Raw genomic sequence first — 24925 nt, 5'->3', positions numbered from 1 at the left:
TCCGGTACAGGGGTCACTATTGTCACTGCACCCTTTGACAGAAGTGACTGAACTTCCACATCGATCAACTGTTCCTGAAACTGTGGAACCCTGGTGACGGACTGACGAGCCTGGAAAGGAGCCATTGTAAGTTCTAAATGATAACCCTGCACTGTTTCTAGTATCCAAGGATCTGAAGTAAGTGACTGCCAATGGTGAAAGAAATGTCTGAGCCGGCCTCCCACTTGAACGGTACTGTAGTCATTCTTTTTTGTTACGAAAGGAATTATCAGTAGAGGCACTCGAAAACTTCTCCTTTTTTCCATAATCCCGATAATACTTGCCTCTATAGCTGTACTGCTGGTTGTACTGCTGGCGCTGGTAGGGTTTACCATACTTTGTATTATACTGGCGTGAATAATTGCGCTTGCGTTGATAGCCACTAGTAGTGGAGGACTGTGCTACTTCCTTTGCTACCTTGTGGGCTTGCTTGGCTTTCTTGGCTTCAGAAATAGGCTCATCACCATATAGAGTACCTCCTGTAGGCTCCAGGTTCTTCATTGATACATAAGCTGGGGGTAACACATCATTGAATACCTTCTGTCTGGCAATCTGTAAGCCATGAAAAGCACTGCCAAATAAAGACACACTGTGTTGAATAGCTGGGAGGATTTGATCGAAATCCAATGTAACACCCTCATGGTGAGCTTGCAAAATCTCCAACAGAGGCAACTGAGTAAAAAGCAAAGCCTCAGAAGCCTTGAAAAAATTGTTATCATGAGAAACAAAATTCTTCGTACTGGGTTGCTTCTTCCATTGTGTTGCCAAATGTTCAGGTATCTTGGGGGGAGTCAGCAAACTCTCCTGATCCTGAGAAATTGCATAACGTTGTTGCATTTCCTTTTTATACTCACTTGATACCGTATTGGTACGCTGTTGCTGAAACCACACTTTCACTGACTTAGATAGGCAGACGCCACCATCTTTATTATGGGGATTATCAAACCCGCATTCAGAGTCAGAAGAAGACTCCTCTGATTCAGATTTCTTTGTCTTCTTTTTCTTCTGACCTTTCATAGCAGCCTTGCCACGCTTCTGCTTTCTAACAGCATGCACATCATCCGTAGAGGAGACTTCATCTGTACCATGTGGAGACTCTGGCCTTTCTTCAGCGCATTCATCTCTCCTAAGAGACTTTGACCGTTGGCAGGCTGTGTAACCAGAGGTACACTCCCCTTGCGCTCGAGAGGAGCCTGCTACAGGAGCGTCAGCTCCATGTACATGTCCACCCAGAGGGGGACTAACTGCTAAATTGGCTTGACTAGCCTTTAGCTCTTGTACGGACTGTACTAGCGTGGAGAGGACTTGACACAGTTGGTGGGTCGATACAGCAGGAGGCGGATCATCACATGCTGACGGAACCGCTGGTATATCATTGTCAACCTCGTCCTGAATTCCCGTGCTCATAATGCCTGAAAGGATAAACGCACAGAAAAAACAAACATAGACACGTACCTACCAAACGGAGGACGAGCAAGAAACGCAACGCACACCTTCAACAGAAAGCTAGAACACGACCATGAGCTGCGTCACGCCATGTGCGTTACACATGTACACTGCAAACATGTACAGAGCAACATGGCAAAACGAGAAAAATTTCCAAGAAATCGAAACGAAAAACAAGAACAAAATAAAGGGACACTGCAGCGAAAACTTGGAAAGCAAGTAGCGACAAAAAATCACGCTACAAAGACAAAAAATACTCACCGCAATTACGGGAGCTCAAGCTACTGCGTCCACCCGTACAAAGCCGTTGAGAAAAGATGGCGACTGTTAGGGGTTTTCCCAGAGGGCACTGCGCGTCTGTTTTATTTATTCAGGTCATAGGTCATAGGTGACTTTGAATGGCTGCGTACACCCGGAGGTCAAAGGGAAACAGCTATTGAAAATGAGCGTAACGAACGGAGGATTGGGAGAATAATAGCTGATCTGCTATGCTCTTCATTACAACAAAAGCAGTGTGTAAATGATTCATGTACAAGATTTCTTGTACAACACTTTCACCTAGCCTCTCCTGTTGACGTATTCTCACCAATCCTCACACCAAAGGTCAAAGGTCACCACAGCATAAATGTATAACCATGATTGCTTCACTATTGGTCAATCTAACTGTCATTAACATAACATATATTTGTTAGGCTAAGAGACACAGAAAAGACGAGAGAATTGCAGATACCTAACATTTTGATAAAATCTGATAGAATACTATTTGACCAGTTTAATGTTATCGAATGATGGGTCAATGAATCCTTTTTAATCCGCTAGAAATGGTAAATACACATTTTTTACCCAGTAAAATGGAAACCTGTAATTTGTATACCATATGATTGGACAATAATATGAGGTACAGTGACAACCTAAGACATTGAAACCTGGTGATACAGTTGAGCGACACACTGACTTTTTGTCAAATGTAATTTTTTCTTCTGGCCTTAGTGTCAGAATTAGGTTTATTAGAATCAATGAAAACAGTAATCATGTGACAGATTAAGTGTGAAGAAGATACTGATTGTCCGGTTTTAACCATGATAATACATTTAACTTTAACTTTCTTCAACTAAATTTACAAAAAAATTTAGTGTTTTATATAGTCGGTGCGGAGAGATATCTGTCTATTGAAAACACTACTTATTTTATAAAAAATAGATATACTGTAAGCATTAATTTTTTTCAAAATTAACTCTTACTACCTCGGTATCTCTTTGTACAGATGTTTTCACAAACAAATTAAAATTCTGATATTTCTTGGTACAATAATTTAAGTCATATACATCACATGACATGACAACAATGATTTTCTCCTCATATTGGACTGCAATGTTAATAATCAATATTCAAAAAACAGCTCAATATGCTTTCATTTACACAAAGTAATGATCTCATTTTAGAAAATGAAGAACACACCTAGTACTGTGATACCACTGCAAAATGTGATGGATCATATTTACATTGTAAATATTCAAAAGAATACATAAACATAGAGGTGATTTAGCATGTGGTACAGACTAACAACTATGCCACGTCAGTGAACTTAGCTACATTCTGAAGTCTTGACAGACTTCATGTTGGCAATTCTATATCAGTTTTTGCTGGAGATATAACCTATAACCTAAACTACAACCTTTGTGAATATGATCAACACGATTACCTAGATCACAGTCCCTCCATCCACAAGATATAATGGAGCAGCCCCTGGTATAAATCTGACTGGGAACCCTTGTAATAGTTTGAAGTTTACTTCAATAGCTGTGAATGTGTAATAAACCGATCGCAAAATATCCTCAGTTTTCCAAGAGTTTTCTTTGAATATTAAAGACCCACTAGAAACTGAAAAAGTGTATAACACTGTCATAAGTGGCGAAAGTGGCATGTAACTTCAAATGTTTTACAATCATGTTTTAACACCATTTTAGATTTCCTGCAATTTTCAAAAACTAATCATATGAGAGAGAAAAGATTACAACAACAAAATGTTGGGCATCATGTGTTGTGCACTAAAGTAAATGGCATCATGCTTGTTTCTGGTATGAAAGCGATGTAAATATGCAGGATACACTGTTTTTTGTACTTTTCCATGGGGGCACCATTTTAAGAGTGCGGCACCAGTTTTATTCAGCCTGATAAAATGTGTAGGACCATGGCCCCATTTTAAGAGTGCGGCACGCGTTGTATTCAGCCTGATAAAGAAATGTGTAGGCATGGTCCAAATAAGCAAGCATGGATATTTCTATACATGTCCTTCTGTTAGCACATTTACGAGAAACCAACTTTGGTTTGAAAATAATGAAAATATTGCATAAAATTCACAGCTATTGGGGCTTTTTAACAAAGACACCAGTTATTGGGCTAGCATAGACCTTACACTCACAGCGACATGTATGAAGAATACACTTTGAATGACCAGGTATTTCTATGGTCACTGATGACTTGTTGCTAGTTTGTCTGTGATTTCTCAAATATTATGCTAACACACATCTGTTAAAGTCTTGTTGCAGAGTTTATCACTTGACATTCTAAGGCTAATTACAGGAGATACTCAGCTGGGAGGGTGTAGGTCCCTGTCCAAAAACTACCACTCCTTTCCTGTAATAATTAGTATCTCACTATATAGATGAATATATTTGTCTTGAAACAACATGCCTGGGGTGAAATTTGGTAGTAACTTGTACAGTGTTTTAAGACATCTCTGTGATACGGTCAGTAATTATTTGATGTGTTAACACAATCATACAAGGTGTAAACATAGCAAATACAGCCTTGTCATCATTGCCTGTATTGTTGAAAACTATAATTAGCATATTGCCATCCAAATGTCTTTATATAAAAAATATATAGTGGTTGGTGCACCTTGAAGTTTACATATCTAAATATCTCTTGCTGTAAACCAAAGATTTTGGCACTTGAGTTGCTACTTTGGGAAAAAAGAAATAAACACAGAATTTCCAAAAAAAAGTCAAAAATGAAGAACAGAAAGGTCCTTGGCACATAATCTTGCAGAAACTGATATTAATGAATACAATAGAATTGAAATAAAAATACAGTATGATACAAATCTCATCTAATGATTTGGACGGTGGTTGTCACATTGAAGATGTACTCTCCTAAATACAATACATATGTGTAATCAGTGTACATTGGTACATGCTACTTTGCAGTAAACATCATAAACTTTCCATCCGGAAAAGAAAAGAAAATCTCACAAACTAACACATTAGGAGGAGCTTACAAGGCTGCCTATCATGTTGGTTTGGTCTCCTTTTCAGGCGTAAACTTTCCTTTCTTTCTACAGTTGCAGCAGGCATTGATAGATTCCCCTAGGATAATCATGAGGGTTAGTCCTATAAGAACACACACCCACCATTCCCATATCAAAGGAAAAGTAAGGTTTACTGAAAAAAAAAGAAATTGAAAGACAATGTAGCATTTTTAAGAATAAGAAACTTACATACTAATTCAAGTATACATGAAATTCTTTCCGCCTCATTCTGTATGTTTAGGTCAATATTTATCTTTGAAAACAGTAGGGTTGGTCAGGTGAGCAAATCAAATGATCCAAGGGGTAAGACTACTTAATTTGTTGCACAGACCAGCAGACTTTACCATTCTACTTGTCCAAATGTGAAAATGAACAGAAATTGCTTTACAATCAAGAATGTATGCAGGACTGGCAACCTAGGCTGAAGTACTGCTGGATCTAACTTCACTGAAGACTGAAGTACCAAATTGATTTCACTTTCGCTGTGTTTAGTGGATACTTTCTGGGCTCGTGCCTAGCACTTTTATAGAATTCACAAGGCAATCAAACTCTTTAGAGCACCGAACACAAGCAACTATACATTTCTGTGCTAAAGAAGTTGACACAATTATTCATTACCATGGCACCTGCTTTGCATAAAATTCAGTAAGTACCTGCTTCAAGACAGAATCAAGGCACTACAGTAAATGCAGAACTGAATGCTGAACTTCAAATTCCATGAGTGTACAAGTGCATGTTTATTACATAGCCCTAGGGCATGACTTGTCACGATTGTATGAATCCTTTGCTTGTAACAGGAGTTATCATAACTGTACTTGTTACCAATCAGCCTAATGCTACTCAGTAATGAGTCAAACCCACAAGACACAAAGGTTCTTGAAAGCAGCTCTATCTTATGCTCCAGCATCTGACTTTGAAGTTTGAAAATCCTATTTATCCATAGCCAGTGATTATTTTTAGTCTTCTATTCAAACATGCTTTCTCTTTGTATGTTGAGATATGAAAGGACTCCACATGTTGCAGTGGCTGTGCCTGCAAATGGTAGCTATTTTACATCTTGTCAAATTGTCAATATTTTCATATACATTTCAACATACTAAACCACAATCTGTCAATCAACTGGTGAAAAAATGACACAGCTGATATCTTGGTGTGTACAATCACACCTCCTGACATGACTACCCTTCTGATATGCAGTGAAAGAATAAAATGAAGACCTTGACCTACCTGCACATACTATTGCACAATGGATAATTGTTACTGTGATAGCATAGTCCCAAAGCCAGCTATCTAAAAATATCAAATAAATCCATGTTGTGAAGATGTATGTGGCCTCAAGAGCAATGAAATCACCTGAAAAAGATAAAACATATGATATGAGATCCTTCAGATAGCTGGTAAGCTGTGATACATATCTATACTCACATTTAAAGCAATTGTACTGCAAAAAACCCAAAACCTGATTCTTTCTCGACAGGTTCGACATGTAAATATTTTTACACAATGTTGGCTAATTTTCACAGGATGCATTTTGTTCAGTTTCAAGAGTCTGATAATTCTGTGATCCATTTCAAACGTCTGAGTTACATGACAAAATAATTTGATATCTGGTAACTTCACAAGGATTGGCTAATTCAGAGGCCTGACTTCTAGTGAGTTCATAGGGTTGGGCTGATACAGATGTCTGAATTCCCAAATAATTTGCAAGGAAAAGATGAGTCTACCGCTGCAATTGTCAATGGTACCGTACAACACCCTATCACTGGCTCTGGGAATTAATAAAATAGTGAGATGGAAAATATCTGCACAGCAACTATGTAAGGCTTAAGAGGATGATGGATATGTTTGATACAAGTTATATGGACCGCTGAATACAAGACAGGATAGGATTATGCTCCTAGCAAAGGTCTTAGGTCCACTAGGGACAGCTGCAGAAAAGTACATGAATTAACAGAAATTTGTAATTGGCAATGTTTATAATAAGTAGTAACATTAACAGAAATATTATTCAGAAAATACTAATATGAATTTATAGGAAATGATTTGAGAAATATAAGTATTAATTCTGATGTACATGTGAGCAATGCTGATAGGATTGATGGTTGCTCAAGGTATAGTGTTATTATATTAACTTCACAGACTATGATGAAGTGAATATGTTTGTTGCCACCAACTCTGTTTTTGTGAGGTCACTCAGCTATTTTTACTTCGTAAGTCCGTTATATCAAATGCAATGTTGGTCAATTGCTGTTTGGCAAGGTCTTTTGAGTGACCTTAGATGTAAATTTCATTTACGATCAAAAGTAACAATTACAGAGTGTGACTTACTCAGGAAAGGCTGGCTCGTCCAGACTGTTTGATTGAAAGGTACTAGATGGTAAAATACGTCATCAAAGCTTTCATAGTGGAATGGGGTTGTACCATCGAATGTTTTTAAGCTGTGAAAAAGAAATGAATAATGAGTAAATAAATATTACAACGATGACCTTTCCATATCAGTTTGATCTCAGAGTTAATAAATTCATAAAATCAAGCTCAAATTAATTATGCATGGCGCAGGGTTGCTGACAAAAATGAAGTAACCGTGAATAAGCCCTGAGCGAGAGAATATGTTTAGTCAGTTTTTTCTGTTGTTTGTATGTTCTGAACATGGAACCTGTACTTATGACTAGTACTGTACCTTCGTGTTCTGAATGTAACACACTGAATGGACTGTGAAAAATATGAAATACAGCTGAGCATATTAGCAAAGGTTACTCGAGTCTTGTGTACTCTACCCGACTGCAAACATGAATAAATGCCATTGTTTGGCGGGGCGTGACTACGGAGGAACGTTACAAAATAATTCGCAGTGGACGGTACAGCCATCACAACAGTGGCAGTTCACCAAATCACTTCACGAAGCCCTACAACCGCTTGCATTCAGGACTTCTTAAAGCTTACAGTAACTATGAAAAAGCCACCCCGTATTTACTGTACAACGGATAGGTGCAGGGTGATTACTGGTGTTAATGGTGTCCAGAAGGTATTTAATTTTACGCCCTCAAAAATCACAATAATTAAACTCAGAACAGAAGTCCTGAGTATATCTACACCAATATCTCCGCCTAGTTACTTGACCACGCCTACGAAATGCTGCACGAAGCCTTTGGCAACAGACCTTTTCAAGTCGAGACTGGTATGTTGTCATCACAAGTTGTTTTCAACAACAACAAAAAAGAATTTTGCAGACAGCAAAACCAAGCTTGTTGAGGGGACTCACCTGAACGCACCGAATACAATGGTCGAAGAGATGTAAAAAACTGCATAGAATGAAAATAAACACACTAAGATGTTGAGAAAAATCCTCTGAAATACAAAATGAGAAACGGCAGACAGTTACATTTTTGTGGTTCACAAGCATAATTAGAAAAAATAACCGCCCTACACCTTCAAAGGATACTTACACCGGTGGATATTGTCATTTTCGGCCAGCATGTTGCTACCAAGCTATATTTACGGCACTCCGTGACTTTAGCAAGTTAACCGAATATGCGTACTGGCATTTGACCACGTCCGACACATATTTCTTATGACGTAGATTTATTTCGTCAAAATTCAACTTAGTTGCAAAATTCGGTATTTAAATAAATAAAACCTGAGCTTTCAAATACTAATTACCGGATTTTATTCAGTACAAGAGATTTACGGATTTTTAATGATAATAAGTAGACGCCATCGTAGCCTGACTGTTCGCGCGAGGCTATGTCATAGGTCGCAGAAAATATCTAAACAATATATTCAATGTAGGTTATGTAATATAGAAAACAAGAGAGTGATATCTTTCAGAAAATAAGTCATGGGATTTACTTCAAGTTTAATGTAGGTTCAATCTATGTTCATACAATTCATTATTGAGGAAACAATCATTTTGTACATTTTTTTTCTCATACTGTGCAATCTTTCAGTGCATATTTCGCGCCACTTCAGCTCGAACCAAATGACATCTCATAATATTTATTCATCCGCTACGAGGTATGAACACGTACTTCTTAAAAGTTTGGCTGGTATTTTTGGATCTTTTCTTGTAAAATAAAGTATTCTGAATATGACATACATGTATCGGTTGTCAGTGCTTTCTTGAAAACGTTGCAATTGCGAACTACTTTCATGCGAATTGATATCAACAATCACAACCACTGGTATGTTCACTATCCAATATGGTGGTTCTCTACCCAGCTAATGTAAGTTAGACGCCTGAAAATGGTCAAAACGCGGCACAGCGGAGTCACGGAGTCGGCAGACTCTCCAGAGTTTCTGTCACTCAGGCCGAGGCGAACACGACGAAGAGATGATTTCAAGGAAGATCTCCGGGTGAGTAGTTTTCCCTGTGCTACAAAATTTTAATGTTATTGTTCTCCGCTTGGCGGCCGGCCGGAGCAATGTTTGCGGAAGTGGAGTCTCAAAGTTTACCGTCCGGGGCAGAGTTTTTGCACTCGCGGGCTATGTCCCAGGATCTGTAACTATTGAAGTGTGATGCCGAAATGTTTGACGTAAAGAAGGCCCGAAATATTGTTGATATCAGTGATTTTGAGCTCATTTACCACTAATGCCGCGCCGACAGCCAGACTTGATTTGCATTGATGATCATCGATATCCAACGCAGTGAGAGGGCGCCATTTTTATCGACGTCCGGGAGGGAAATGTCGACTCGCTTTATCCAGGGTTGTATTACGAAAGAAAGTGGCATCTTGGCTGGTTTGATCACAGATAAACAGGATGGCAAGCAAAAACTGTGTTATTTGAGTCCAAAATTCACTATATTAAACAGAACAGCGTAACACAGTTGTTTGACGACCCATTCCACATAGGTTACTCTGACCTCGACAGGAGTCTTATTTGACCTTGAATGTCAGCACAAGCAGTCTGCTGTCTCGTCATATTGCTCATAACACTGCACCGGCGATGAAAGGCAACTCTTGCAGACAACATTAGTTCCGTTGAAAACTGTTCATAAAGTTCAAGCTTTTTTCCAGCACAGATTGTTTAGTGTTATTATACATGTAGGGAACAATAAAAATGCAAATGCCGTTGAATATTTTTTGGCTGTATGGTAGTGAATTCATCACATTAGTATCAGAAAATTAAAAAAAATGCCTATACTGCTTTTAATGTTTACGCATCTAGAGCTTAATGTGAAGTGATTTAAAATATTGCAGTTTTAACATTTGCTTTGGAGAGGTGAGAAATGAGGCCAGAAGATTAGTTTCAGGAGGCTACTGTTGTCAATTGATGTTGTGAGCCTATAGACCCTCCATTTAAGTTTATCTGCCCTGTCCGTCACTACTTAACCATGCCACTTTTCCCAAATGCAAAAGCAAATATATACATATATAAATGTTGAAACAATTTACACCATGCTGATGCACATACATGTACTGGAATTGAGAATGAATTTTTTTGTACTGTATGTTCAATCTGTCCTAATTAAATGGCTCCTGATGATAAGTTTTAGTGCATTGTATTGATTACAGTTTTACTTAAGTAATTCTCTAGTCATGTTTAGAGAGAGATCATCTAACATACGTTCATGTATGCTGAAATTCGTTGTGAAGCACAAGGATGCATGCATTATAATAATGTTATGATGCAAACTTTTGTGCTGAGAATAATCAGAAAAGAACCTCACCAGTAAGGCAAGAAAAAATTACCTGTTAAATGGCCCAACTGACCCATACTTTATCCATTACACAGTTTCAAATATATAAAAAGGGTTAAAATATTTTAAAATCTATTTTGTGCTTGGTATTGCTCAATATGAAAAAAAAAGTCAATGCAAGGACATTTGCAAGGAAACTCACATCTCTGAAAAACAAAAAAATTAAAGAAAAATTCTAATCTTGCACATTGAACAACACTTTTCTTTCCTTCACCCAACTCGTGCAAGATTGACTCCAAACAAATTAAAAACCTGAAATAGTCAAAAGTTGTAGATGTTAACTTTTGTAATATCAGTATCATAAATGTTCCTGTCTGTTGTTTTTGGTATTACATGTATGTGAGTCTGAGAGAAGTTGATTGCTGTTGCAGTGTTCTTGCTAAGGTTTTGTTACAATGTACCTAGGACCAAGGTAAACGGTTAGGAACCCTTCTACAATTTTCTTTTGTCTCCTAATAGGATTTCAGGGAAAATTTTTACCTTGGTACTACCCATGATAACAAAAACACTGGTTTTGTGTGTAACAAGTTCAACTTTGCAAACAATAGTATTTATGGAAGCAGCTGTATCCGTGGGAGGGAGAAGTGTAATGTATGTAGTTTGGTTGACTTGACTTCTGTTTGATCCTACAGGAATTGCAAGATTCTTCTAGAAGTACCAGGAATAACACCTATCCACATGGATTAAGGTACATTTGTTTAGTTTATATGATATATTATAGTTGTACATGTAGACATCTACAGTATGTTTTCCAAGTTGAAATGCAGTCGTCTATCCAGGAAACAAAAACTGCTGTAAGTTGACATTTTCATTGCAATTAAATACAATTGATAAAGTCAGTAGCATTTTGAAGGCTTGAAAATGTTTATCTCAAGCTACGGATATACATCATCCAGACCTTCAAAAAAAAATGAAAAAGCATCGTACACTCATGATGGCATTCTCTTTTCATTGAATCAAAAGTGGTTGCCAAAAATTTCATTCTTTTGCATTTCAAAATATAACATCAAAATCATACATTTTGATCACAGGATGAAACTTTCTAATGATGCATATGTCTTCACTTTCAACAGAGGATCATCAAAGAAGGAATCCAGTGAGCATTCCATGATGAATGGTGATCTAGAGCCAAGGCGAAGTAGTCGTCGAAATAGGAAAATGATTTATAGTACCTATAATGCCAGCTTACTTGGTATGTACATGTACCTGACCAACTTGTCCATATGATATTGTTGTAATAAATAATTTCATTCAATAATTAACGTTTAGCCCTGTCACAATAAGTCTTTGTTCAACACAGTCCGTGTTTTAAGTCGTAATGTTTGACACCTGTATGGGAAGTGGAATACAATGCTGAAATGTAGTACATTTCATCATTTAGTAGCACATTTTCCCATTCCGTTTCCCCATAGAGATGTCAAAAAATTACCGTTCAAAACCTTAAATGTATTTAACAGAGACTTGCTGTGACTTTCGCTCAGAAACACAATGTCTCAGACTATTGCATAGAGTGCAGTGAATTTATTTGCATAAATCGCTTTATTGACCCTTTTCCTGCCAGAGTGTCAATTCCCCAATCTGCCAAATCAGTAAAACGCAGTATTGAGCCACAACCACACAGTATGTATGGACTTGGCCGGAAAAGGTTAAAGAGAGCTGGCTGTAACTGTTACCTAGGTCCCTAAGCAGTTGTTTTTCCAATGTTCTGCCTAGTTTATGCAAAGCAAGCATGCAGTGACTTGGTTTCTGTACTATGTACAGTATACACATATTGACTGGCCATGCGGGCGACAGCATATTGTACGTCTGTACCCCGAGGAACTGTGAGTCACCCCCAAAAACAGACTGTGAGTCACCCCCAAAAACAGACTGTTTCCCAAGGCCGTAGGCCGAGGGAAACGGTCTGTTTTTTGGGGTGACTCGCAGTCCCTCGGGGTACAGATGTATGCTGTCGCCCGCATGGCCAGTCAATATGTGTTTTATAACACACCTCGTCCGTAGCCATGCATAAGAATGTACTATACACAAAAGTTGTCGCATGAATGATGTAATATGTTGAAGTGGCTCGGCAGAAAAAGTTTTTTCCCGACAGGGTCGCAATACTTCTGCAAAACGTTCAGTGCACCTTTGATTATCGTTTTCGTTCGTTTCGAGTCCTTGTTGGAAACCAGAGCATTCAGTTCTTCTTCAGGAATTAGGGTAAACCGAGAAATTTCTCGACTATCGTTCCGCTCAGCTGCAGACGACATCTTTTTTTACATTCCAGTTCGAGCATGCGCCAAGTTTTTTTGACGTCAGCGGGCATCATTTTTCGGAACTGATGCCTGGCAGGCAACAGTTCCGACAAATGATGCCTGATGACATCATTTACGCGGATCAGCACAAAAAGAATGCATCCCACGTGACTATCAATTGGCGTATTAGAACACTGACTGCGGATGAGGTGTGTTATAATACCTACTGATTAACACACACCAGTACACCAGCTACGGATTTTTCAATGTCATAAGCAATGGGATGTTGGCGATTAGATTTGGCCTCTTGACCATTGAGTCTACTGTACTACTCATTCAAATAATTTCTCACCTTCATTGTATCATTGTCATTTCTCAGTGATGACTTATTACTACTTTATCTGTAATTTTCAGGTGAACTTTCAGTGTCCAGGGCTGTTAGCATAACTCCCTACACAAACAAAAGGTCAGATGGCAAAGGCAGAAAAAGGATCAAAGAAGAGAGTGAAGAAAAGGAATCTGATTCAGAGTCTGCATCAGAATCTGAAACTGATGAAGAAGAGAGACTTAGGCGGCAACAAGAGGATGAGGTAAATTTAAGATTCAAAGTAAATGATATCTAATTGCCTTATATTAAATTGGCCCATTTCAGAATAAAATGTCATAGTCTTACCACTGGTGTTGTGTGGCACCAATATTTGGAGGACGGGCACTGAGTTACAGCGGAATAAATGGATAAATGTGTACAGGAATGCACAGAGTTCTATCTACAATTCTGCACAGGCTTTTGTTTGTACTGCGGTCCATTCAAAAACTGGGTTTAACCTATTTACATACTGTTAATAGGAATATGTACTTTCTATACAGGGTATTTGCTAAGGTGTTTGAATCTAGATAAGTGGTATTGGGACCCCAGTATACATGTAATATCTATCACCCCAAATAGGATTGCATTGTTATTTCAATATGAACCTCACTCAGGCTTTGCAGGGTGTTTCACTGAACAGGAACACTGTGTATATCAGTGTATCATTTTGTCCATATAAAGATCTATGATCTAATTGCAGTTCACTTTTCGTGCGCAGTAAAGATGTATTGAGGAATTCACATGTTTGTGATGTTGTAATTGCTATTATTAATATAATTACAATTTATTGAGCCATGCCTTTTGATCAACATGTCAGTAATATTTACAAGTCCATGATGCAGGTGGTTATGTTTGGCCTAGGCAATAAAACTTCTATATCCAGCAATGATAATATTTAGACCCTTGAATTTCTTCATGTCAGAGGGCATAGTTTTAATTTTCTCAATGTTTCAAATGAAAGCACAGGAAATTGTTATCAAGCTTGGTACAGTGCAGGATGTTATTCATTTTGTCAAGTTTATAACTTATCATTTGTTTCTTTTTGAATGAATCAGGAATTCAAGGCTTTGGACATGTATACGCGAGTAAAGCGCCCTCGCCCACCTCCAAAGAAACGCAACGTGTATGGTGTTCCAGTATCGGAGAGCTCTTCCAAAGATGGAGATAGATCTACTGATGAGGATTCTTCTGACGATGAAGACGACGATGATGATGATGATGAAAGTGATGGTACAAACTTTGCTCTCTTACTTTCTTTGCTGTCTGTCAAAGGTTTTTTGTAACCTGCCAATTAATCATAGTTCAGTAATCAAAGAATTGCTTGTTGCTACCATCCCCAGAACATTCTCTCTGACCAACAACGCTATTCTTCTCATCTGTACAGAGCACTCAACAAATACAGGCATTTTTCTCTGATGATCAGCTTTAGTGATTGTCCAGGTGTGTTGCATTATTGTCTTTCCTTGGAAAGGTTGAATTGATTGGTTTGTAATATTCCAGATGACAGTTCTGATGAGGAGGAAGAGTCAAGACCTACTCAAAAATATTTCCTCCGTGAGAAGAAGTCAGCTCCACAGAGATTTGCCATACAACCTGAAGGTATTCCTCAATATTATATTCCCTACTTTTCATTCATTTGTAAATTGCATAGAAAGAGTGTTTCACTTGTTTTGATGTTAGATGCACTTGCAAACATAGTGCAATTTATTGATCAACCCAAGTTATTGAGGAAAACGTCTAATAAATTTGTTCTGTTAAAAATGAGGAAAGTTGCAGCAATTCTTAATCCTACAACAATAAAGATATTGAATATGAATATTTTATGTGATATCGATTTGCAGTTCGACAGCAAAGGAAGAAGAATCTTGGCTTGTTTCATTCACCATCCAGAAAACTCAGGAAACATTACAAAGGGCAAGTGACACCACTACGCAGTCCAGGAATCAAAAGGTATGTGTGTAACTGGCCATGGTTTATACATAATGTGAGTTACTCAAATGCAAACTCACCAGCAAGTCAGCAATGTATACAAATCATACAGGTTGTATGTTTTAGCTTTATCTTGTAGGATACTCATAAACTTGAGAGAGCAATGTATTTTTTGTATTTTTAGTCCCCACGGACACCGTCCGGGGGGACTTATAGGTTTGGTCGTGTCCGTGCGTGTGTGCGTGCGTGCGTCCGTGCGTGCGTCCGTGCGTGCGTCCGTCCGTTCACGCAGATATCTCAGAGATGCCCAAAGCGATTTCATTCAAACTTGGTACAAGGATTACTTCATATGTCATACAGATGCACGTCGATTTGTTTTGTGATACGATCCAATATGGCTGCCAGGCGGCCATTTTATTACGATTTTTTCATGTACAGAGCCATAATTCAGGCATGTTATAACTGATTTTATTCAAAGTTGGTACAAGGACATTGACCAATGTCATAGATATGCATGTCAATTCTTTTTGTGATACGATCCAATATGGCCGCCGTGCGGCCATTTTGTTACGATTTTTTCATGTACAGAGCCATAACTCAGGCATATCTCAACCGATTATATTCAAACTTGGTACAAGGACATTGACCTATGTCATACATATGCACATCAATTTGTTTTGTGATACGATCCAATATGGCTGCCAGGCGGCCATTTTATTACAATTTTTTCATTAACAGAGCCATAACTCAGGCATGTTTCTACAGATTTTATTCAAAGTTGGTTCAAGGACATTGACCAATGTCATAGCTATGCACATCAATTTTTTTTGTGATACGATCCAATATGGCCGCCGTGCGGCCATTTTGTTACGATTTTATCATGTACAGAGCCATAACTCAGGCATATCTCAACCAATTTTATTCAAAGTTGGTACAAGGACAGCAACCTATGTCATACACATGCACATTGACTTGTTTTGTGATACGATCCAATATGGCCGCCGTGTGGCCATTTTATTACGTTTTTTCATGTCCAGAACCATAACTCAGACATGTATCAAGCAAATTTATTCAAAGTTGGTACAAGGAGATTGACCAATGTCATACATATGCATGTTAATTTGTTTTGTGATACGATCCAATATGGCTGCTGTGCGGCCATTTTGTTATGATTTTTTCATGTACAAAGCCATAACTCAGTCATATTTCAACCAATTTTAATCAAAGTTGGTACAAGGACATTGACCTACCGTATGTCATACATATGCACATTGATTTGTTTTGTGATTCGATCCATTATGGCCACCATGTGGCCATTTTATTACGATTTTTTCATGTCCTGAACTACAACTCAGACATGTATCAAGCGAATTTATTCAAAAGTATTTTTATCACAGACCTAATGAAGAGGACTCTATCCTCTCTGAGGACCTGTAATCAAAGCACCCATTAACAAGTGGGGACTGTGTCATCAACGATGACTTGTTACAAATGTATTAATTCAATTGTGCTCCTGTTTACAATAATTGTAGCGGAAAGAAAGAGTTCCCAGACCTGTCAATCATATTCATATCAAACGAGCGTAAAAAATTCTTGTGGTAAATTCTGATAAATAATCAATTATGTCAAGTAAAATCACAGAAAACTAAAATGCTGGTAAAAGTCAATATGACTAATAACTTTATAGTCCTCTTTTCAGTTTTGTTGTTCATTCTCGAATACAAGCTGTAATTTAATTATCTTTCACTCTTGCAATGCACCATATTCTCCTTACGAGTTGGTGAATGTCAAGCAATTGTAGACTTCTACATGTAGGAATGCTATACTTTACCTGACTTCAATTTTTATTAGTGTTTAGGGTTGTCGTAATTCATGCATCAGGAATTTTTTAAGACTAATTAATTTCATTAGAGTTACCTCGGCTTACAGTGGCGGCTGACTCGCAGCGTGTTTGCAAGGTTATATCTGATTGGTCGATTGTCACTATTCACAGCCACTTAGGGAGTCTATTTGTATTGTTTTCATTATATTGGTAAGATTCAGCCACCCAATTGGATAACAGCTTCGAAATCGCTGCGAGTCGGCCCTACAGTGGCAGTCATTTTTAGTTTGGCAAAACTTTAACTTTTGCTTGAGATCATTTATGTCCCTGAGCCCACAACTTGGAAGAACACAGCATTTGTCTTTTTCATCATTCACATGTTTTAACTTTTAAAAAAATATCAAACTGGAAAAAAGCAAAACTTAAAAATTTAAAAATCACCATTAGTTAAATCTTCCTTTTTCCCAAGTGAAAGAGACAAAGTGTTTACAATATAAAGAATGAGACTTTAGGTACAGAGTCAGCTTGCTGCAACATGGATCGCTAACTATGTTGTAGTATTGGTACAACACTAGGAAATCGATGTCGGTCTTTTTTTGACGTCATTATCTTCAACTATGGACAAAGCCATAGCAAATCAAATAGCAGTATGTTGCTCTTGATTTCTGTGTCAAAGTACAATGTAGGTGGTACTGTCAATGAGAATCATGATTTAAGCCACTTTTCAACTTTAGAGACGTATTTTCAGTGCTGTGCAAAAGCTGATTGCAAAGTTCTATAACACATCACATCACTGATTATCCTCAATCACTGGAATTTTATGAGGTTCCAATCTAGAGTGCTGTACATGTATGTAACCCACTGTACCAAAACACAACACTAACTCCCTGCTAAAACTGAAAGTAACAATATAATGTAATGTATCAAAGCAAGGCATGGGTCAGATTTGTATCAACATTATTTCTGTGTTCTGCTCCAGTATCAAAGTGTCATTTCATACAAGGAAGCTGTAACTTTTTACAACTGTACATCATAGTTTGTCATTCCTTATCACAGAGTTTCAAAATAATCACGATTTTTCTCCTGTCAATATGTAGGCGACGTCATGCAACACACAACAGTTCTTCAACAAGTTCTTCCGACTCATCAGATGATGAAAGAAGATTTGAGCGGAGAAAATCTAAGAGTATGGCAAGGGCAAGGCTAAGGTATGTTTTATTTTTCAGAGAGAGAGAGAGAGAGAGAGAGAGAGAGAGAGAGAGAGAGAGAGAGAGAGCAGTGTTCTCCCCAGGCCGTTTAACAGGATCGGCCCTGATCCTTTATTTTTTTCGCCCATGCCCATGCCGATCCTGTTTCATGTCCGCTGATACTCTTTAATGTGGCTGAAGACCTATTGTTTCTCGGCGCCGATTTTGTCACTTTTATTTCAGTGAGCGTTTCAAGTGTGAAATGGTTCTAATGTGGTGATAACACGACGTGCCAGATGATTAAAAGGTTTATTCCATCGCCAAAATGTGTGAAATGTTAGACTGTTCTCCTTTCATGTCGATGCTTTAGGTGTTTTACACACAATGTATAGGCCGTTTAACAGGACGTCCATGGTTTTAGCAATCTGGCTACAGACAAACATGTAGTAACAGAGGATCACATAAAACGCCTGATTTTGAATGTTATTCTAGAGAGAACGGGAAGACTTTGAATGAAAATATGGATGTAATATATGAAGTGCTTAAAGTGCATAAAAGATTTTACTTTATCCTTTTATTTTTTTGTATTGTTATGCAAATTAGCCAATCCTGAGAACACTGGAGAGAGAGAGAGCGAGAGAGAGAGAGCGAGAGAGGAGAGAGAGAGAGAGAGAGAGAGAGAGAGAGAGAAAGAAAGAGAGAGAGTTCACAGTGTACGTACATACCTTGAAAGTTGTTGAATTTTAATGCCAGCTGGAACAGTGGTGGAAAATGAAATTAAATCCTTGAAAATTGGTAATTCACCAAAAGTTTCAAAAATGGCAATATGTCAGTGTTTATATGATAGATATGGTATGTAAAATAATGTATAATAAAAATTATATCTGAAAAATATTTTGTACCTCTAAAAGTCATTGCTGAAAAAGTTTGTGAAAGTCCTTGAATTTAAAGCTACTTTGAGTGTATGGACCCTGAGATCATTCAGAACAGTTAAAGCCATTTCTCCTTTGTGCAAGTGTTGTTTCAAGTTGTTTGAAATGTTTAGGACAATTATTGCAAGGATACAAAAGTTTTTCTTGCCCATTACTTGTTCACTTCTAAAAGTTTACCTTGATTGCTTTTGGCAAAATGACCCCAGTTATCAAGTGGCCTGTGTATTTTAAGCAGAAAACCCTTTTGCTGTGTGAATATTTGTTCTGTGAGTTGGATACATTAACAGTGAAGTTGATTAGTTGTGCAGCCTGCAGCCCCCTGTCATCTATTGTGTAACCTATTTACAATCAGATAGCATGATTATCAACAGTTATGTATTGCTAATCTTCTGCTACTTGAAAACTGAGTTGTATTATTTTGACTTCACATTACTCAACCACTTTCCAAATTTTCACAGATGTCTTCCAATGAATATGCTACCAGAAGACCTTGCACAGTCTGGTATCCTCAAGGACCGTGCTAAGATTGGTACAAGCCTGGCTGACGTGGACCCTATGACCATTGATAAATCGGTTGGTAGAATTCAAGTGCTAAACCCATTCTCAAACCAATTTTGGTACTGCAAGTCATTGTTTGCATATACAGGATTTGATTTTCAAGGAGGCAATACAAAAATGATAATTATATATATACTGTTTGACCACTGAAATCTAACCATGATTTTCTAAGTGATGGGTCATATAGTATGAAAATTATTTACTCTTATACATCCATGAAAAGATTTTTTGCAGTTTTTCAAATATGAAAGTTTCTTTTTCCTCTGGGAATTCTAAGACAGATATGTTTCAGACAAATTACTTCGATTACATCTTTCAGCATTCACACTTGATCTAACAGAAAGATCCAACTGTAGGAATTCACACAACTATAGCCATAGTCATTCTAGATCGTGACAGTTACAATTTGGGCACACTGTAGATAGACGAGATAGAAGAGTGATTTTTCCGAAACGTTCCTTTCTGAATTCCAAGTGGGAAAAGATAACTTGCATATTGCATCATGCTGCTCTCATAATGAAGCTTTTGTTTTCAAAAAGCATTTTTGTTGTTAGTAGCAACTGCACATTGACAGATTCCCAAAGTTTGATTGAATGTTAAGATAACTTACTATTTGCATATACAGTTATTCTACTGAACAATATGTTGATTATTTTATTGATTTATAGTGTAGCAGTAAATATTAAAATGTGATGTGCATGATTACTGATAGACATAGCTCTGGCAACCAGTAGTGTTTGTCCTTTTGGACCAGGATTTATTTGCTTCCATGTATATCTACATCTGGTTAATTATGAGTTACATGTATCTATTGCAGGTGACATTTGAAAGTGTTGGAGGACTTGGCAAACACATCCAGGCTTTGAAAGAGATGGTAGTTTTCCCTCTACTCTACCCAGAGGTCTTTGAACGGTTTAAGATAACGCCACCAAGAGGTGTGCTGTTTCATGGTCCACCAGGAACGGGCAAGACGCTTGTGGCAAGGGCACTAGCCAATGAGTGTAGCCAAGATGACCGTAGGGTATCATTCTTCATGAGGAAGGGTGCTGACTGTCTCAGTAAATGGGTGGGAGAATCTGAGAGACAACTTAGGTTATTGTTTGATCAGGTATGTCTTGAATGGTATATATTGTTAGTTGCTCTGCTGGATATTGTACAATTTAGACTGTGGATAAAGTTGTTAAGAATTGTTAGTCATTTGATCAACCTTAATCACACGCCTAACACCCACCCCAACGCTATTGTCTATGTGTTCTTCTAACAGCACTACAGAAAAGAAATGAATCGTAATATCTTGTGAGAGTCACAGAGTCTTTCAGAGAAGCTTTAATGACCTGAAAATAGTTTTCTTCTTCTCTTAGTTCAGTCTTGAAAAGTGTTTATACAGATTGAAATTTTCTATCTTTCTCAGTACAACATAATGTTGACATTTTTGTTTACATTTCCCCACAGGCATACACAATGAGGCCTTCAATTATTTTCTTTGATGAGATAGATGGCTTGGCACCAGTACGTTCCAGCAGACAGGACCAGATACACAGTTCAATTGTATCCACCCTCCTCGCCCTGATGGATGGGTTAGACAAGCGAGGGGAAATCGTAGTGATCGGTGCTACCAATAGAATTGATTCTATTGATCCAGCATTGAGAAGACCGGGAAGATTTGATAGAGAGTTTATGTTTCCTTTACCTTCAGCGGAGGTATGTGAATCCTGCATAGTTCTACAGTGTAGCCATGTTTATAATTTGCAACGAATACATGTAGTGATGTCATGTCACAGTGTCGTCATCATTTTCATTTTGTTACCATTATTAGTATGATACTCTGCCATGCTCATTGCCGCAGTATTTATCTACTGCTAATCAGAAACATTTTCAAAATCAAAACCACAGATATCAAAACATTTCATGTTACGCTTGACCATTAGAAAGATTGAAAGTTTCAGACATTGTCAGGTTGAATACATAAGTAAATGAAAGAGGTACAATCTCCACCTAACCATCATTCATCCTTTTCATTGACCACATAGGCCAGATACAGTATTCTTAAGATTCACACAAAGGAATGGAGTCCTAAACTGTCTGATCATTTTCTCAAAGAAGTCAGTGAAAAATGTGTGGGTAAGTGATACCTGTCACTTGATGTAGTCTTGTGTGCTAACAGAAAAAGTATGATTTGTTTTCTGTTTGTGGATGCTGTTATGTGTGATTCTCTGACGCTGTGCCTCTCTATTTATCAGTCACCAGTTTATCTTTTTTTCTGCCATATGCAGGTCATGGTTGTGATAGAAAATGTGTGAAATTTCTAAATCATATTATTTTATCTGTTGTAGGCTATGTTGGTGCTGATATCAAGGCACTGTGTACTGAGGCTGCGTTACTTGCACTCCGCAGACGCTATCCACAAATCTATACCTCAAATGAAAAACTACAACTAGACATCAACTCCATTCAACTGTCAGCTAGAGATTTCTTCCAGGCTATTCAAAATCTTGTACCCACATCCCAGAGATCAACATCCTCCCCAGGCCGGTCTTTGTCACCTGTCATCCGACCTCTACTCCAGAATATGTTGAATACAGTGACAGAATACCTACAGAAAGTATTCCCTGCTGCAGTTGTTCAAGATAGTTCTCAGGATTTGCAAGGTGAGAGTTCAAATATGGAGATTTGGTTCTAACAACACCATTGTATATCCACGTCTATAATTATATCATGTAGTTTGTGTTATGTTATTACCTTTGGACATTTGCTACACTGTTGTTTTAGTAGGTAGGTGCACGTTTTGTGGTTTTTGCTGTGCTATACACGCACTGCTTTGGCAATGTGCCATGCTTTTTGCACTTACTCGCCTATCCTGTTAAATCTTATTATAGTGTGCACTGACTTGACCATTGTATCAATTCACTCCATGGTAGAGATTGTCAAGATACTTAACAATAGTGTAATAATACACTGAACTGCTGCCGTCGTTGTATATCTGATTCTACGTGAAATTGAAAGTGCACACACACAACGGTCAGAGTGTAGCAAATAGTTGGTCAAGTAATTACTATCTCTCTACTCTCTTTTCTCAAAGCCGTATTATAAAGGGCAGTAACAATTTGAAAAAGGTGGCATGGAAAACCAGCAAGCAAATTTAAAGGTTTGCTTGGTTGCAGTTATACAATCTGTATATTATATATTGTCACCACTTTGTGTTTATATCATTCTTATAGTGCTATGAACATTGAATGATGTAAGTCATTGAATCTTCATTGTGATGTATGACCAGAAAATCATAGTAGCAAGAATATGTAAATATGTAACTGATAGTGTGACTGCCCTCTACAGCTGAGTTTTGAACAAAGATAGTACGAAGACAGCAAAGCTTAAAGGCCTGCTATAGATGGCTAGATTGGTCAGTTGATCACGTAGCTGCCCCTAAACTTCTTACCAGCTGTTTTGTAGGGGTTTTGTTATAGTCGATCAGTATTAGACTGAAAAATACTTCCAAAAAAATTGTAACAATATGATAAAATATATGATAGAAAAGACCAAATTTTCTCTTCATATTTACATGTAAGAGTATCGTATCTGTAGGTGCATTTTGCATACTTAGCTATGTCAATGTGCAGACACAACTTGCATTTACAGGAATATCTGTAATTAAAGAAGTTTATGTACATGACACTTATGTATCACCTTCGCCTCTTTGCATGTACATGTCATGCTGGCGTAACTATTGTACCCAAATATGGCAATGCATGAAGCATTCACTGTGAATGCTCCCCACCCAATCCACTTACCTTTCAGTTTATGTATCCCTTTAATTTTTGTTCCTTTTTTCCTTAAACCATAACACATTCCATGCATTGGGCTATGTGTAAGTATCCCCAGCTTGTCTTTGCTGCATGTGTTTTCCATTGATACACTGTAATTGTGTCAATTTCATTGTCTACCTTGTGTCAATCTGCTTACCAAAAATAATCTGTTTGTTTGCTGATTCTATCCCTTCAAAATATTTGTAGGGTTTGTAAGGGGAGTGTAAGATTGCATTGACTACGTTTTGTAACATACTTGTTATTGCATGTATGATGTAAATTACATCCCATTGGTAATGAACCATAAAAATGAGTCAGGGCTTACCCTAGAGAGATACCTGACTTGCATGCTGCTATGTGCATGTTCATGCCATGCTGGTGTACGTACATGTAGATTGCCAGACCTATGTATACACATTGCATTGTAAAGTAACGCCTCATACATCTTTACCTAAACATGCTTAATTATCCCACTTTTGACATTAATTTTGACTAGCGAAATTCTGACAGTTTCAATGTTTTGTCACGAAGTAAGTAAATTTTACTGACAGTTTGAAGTCTGTTGGATGAACAGAGGCTGGATAGCTGTAAAACTACCCATGGCCCAGCAATTGAACTTTTGATGCCAAGATAGACAAAACCACATAAGACCTAAATATGGTCATATTGGTCCAATAAATCACAAGGAGTAACTTACATTGAATGATGTGGAGGATGACCTGTAATCTGCCATTGATAAACTATAATCTGATCATTGTACACACAACAGGAAGCAGATGCAGGTTGATGCAAACCTGACACACACACTGATCATATGGGCAAAACACATTTCAACTTCAAGCACTGCATGTCTCAAAATAGCAAAACATCTCATTTACTAACACTAACATGTTGCATATATTTTGGTACAAAGGTTTGTCTGAATACATGTATATTCAAATTATCTCATTTTTTGCAGATATTTATCTTGAAACATAAAGTAAGTCAGTTCGACAATTTCTTTAATGACTTTCTCTTTTTCCTGCACATTTTGAAATGTCACCTCAACATACAGAATCTCCTGATGTAATTCTTGATGTCTTGAATGAAGATGTAAGTGAAGAGGATGAGGGACTATGCATTTTTGAAAATTCCACAAGGGGAGGCAGAACGAGAAAAAGAAGCCTGCTACCTCAGTTGCAAAGTGATGAAGATCCACAAACATTCCTCAATTTTGCCAGGTAAGGCAAGACTGTTGGTCTGTAAGTTACTGTTAATGATGAACTATTGTCTTCTGACGGAGAAAGCTGGAAATTTAATTCTAAATCCTTGTGTCAGATCACTTAACCCTTAAAACGCCATGCCCGTATATCCCTTTTCCTGCCAGACAGTAATAACTGTATCACTTCCCCATCAGCCAAGTCAGTAAAAAGCGGTATTGAGCCAAAACATGACGTATTTTCACCCACTTGGCTTGGTATGTTATAGCATCTTTTGTCCAAAGAAGATCAACTTTACAGTATTATGTTTTCAACAGCCTTCAAATGTACAGTATTATGTTAAAATACATCATATGGAATATGTTGTGTTTCATTAATTTTAACCATCTTGACCTGATGGT

General features: G+C 37.7%; 3 protein-coding genes across 4 annotated transcripts in view; 1 reads left to right on the top strand and 2 right to left on the bottom strand.

The window, feature by feature from the left end:
- Positions 1–440: 440 nt before the first annotated feature.
- Positions 441–1446, bottom strand: LOC139132846 (uncharacterized). The gene is made up of 2 exons (XM_070699164.1): positions 894–1446; positions 441–591 (listed from the first exon to the last, which is right to left on the bottom strand). The coding sequence occupies exons 1-2, from the start codon at positions 1444–1446 to the stop codon at positions 566–568; spliced, it is 579 nt and encodes a 192-aa protein (XP_070555265.1). The 3' UTR covers positions 441–565.
- A 1644-nt stretch (positions 1447–3090) lies between these two features.
- Positions 3091–8382, bottom strand: LOC139132847 (putative transmembrane protein 244). Its single transcript, XM_070699165.1, has 5 exons — positions 8242–8382; positions 8058–8143; positions 7124–7233; positions 6023–6148; positions 3091–4928 (listed from the first exon to the last, which is right to left on the bottom strand). Exons 1-5 carry the CDS (start codon positions 8257–8259, stop codon positions 4777–4779), a joined length of 492 nt encoding a protein of 163 aa, XP_070555266.1. The 5' UTR covers positions 8260–8382; the 3' UTR covers positions 3091–4776.
- Positions 8383–8964: 582 nt separating this feature from the next.
- LOC139132845 (ATPase family AAA domain-containing protein 2-like) overlaps positions 8965–24925 on the top strand; it is a 31838-nt gene continuing 15877 nt past the window's right edge. The window contains exons 1-14 of one of the 2 annotated variants that reach the window (XM_070699163.1): positions 8965–9148; positions 11126–11181; positions 11567–11685; positions 13142–13317; positions 14150–14324; positions 14595–14693; positions 14936–15044; positions 17943–18053; positions 19423–19537; positions 20340–20630; positions 20975–21223; positions 21553–21643; positions 21856–22170; positions 24416–24545. In XM_070699163.1, coding sequence (XP_070555264.1) covers positions 9038–9148; positions 11126–11181; positions 11567–11685; positions 13142–13317; positions 14150–14324; positions 14595–14693; positions 14936–15044; positions 17943–18053; positions 19423–19537; positions 20340–20630; positions 20975–21223; positions 21553–21643; positions 21856–22170; positions 24416–24545 — 2147 coding nt within the window. In that variant the 5' untranslated portion in view covers positions 8965–9037. Of the gene's footprint in view, positions 9149–11125; positions 11182–11566; positions 11686–13141; positions 13318–14149; positions 14325–14594; positions 14694–14935; positions 15045–17942; positions 18054–19422; positions 19538–20339; positions 20631–20974; positions 21224–21552; positions 21644–21855; positions 22171–24379; positions 24546–24925 lie in introns of both variants that reach the window. The other variant, XM_070699161.1, reaches the window with a different exon arrangement.

This window comes from Ptychodera flava, chromosome 5, assembly GCF_041260155.1.
Source record: "Ptychodera flava strain L36383 chromosome 5, AS_Pfla_20210202, whole genome shotgun sequence".
In the NCBI taxonomy this organism is placed as follows: Eukaryota; Metazoa; Hemichordata; class Enteropneusta; family Ptychoderidae; genus Ptychodera; species Ptychodera flava.
The sequence above is the reverse complement of the archived record's forward strand: the minus strand, read 5'-3'. Positions and strand labels throughout refer to the sequence as shown.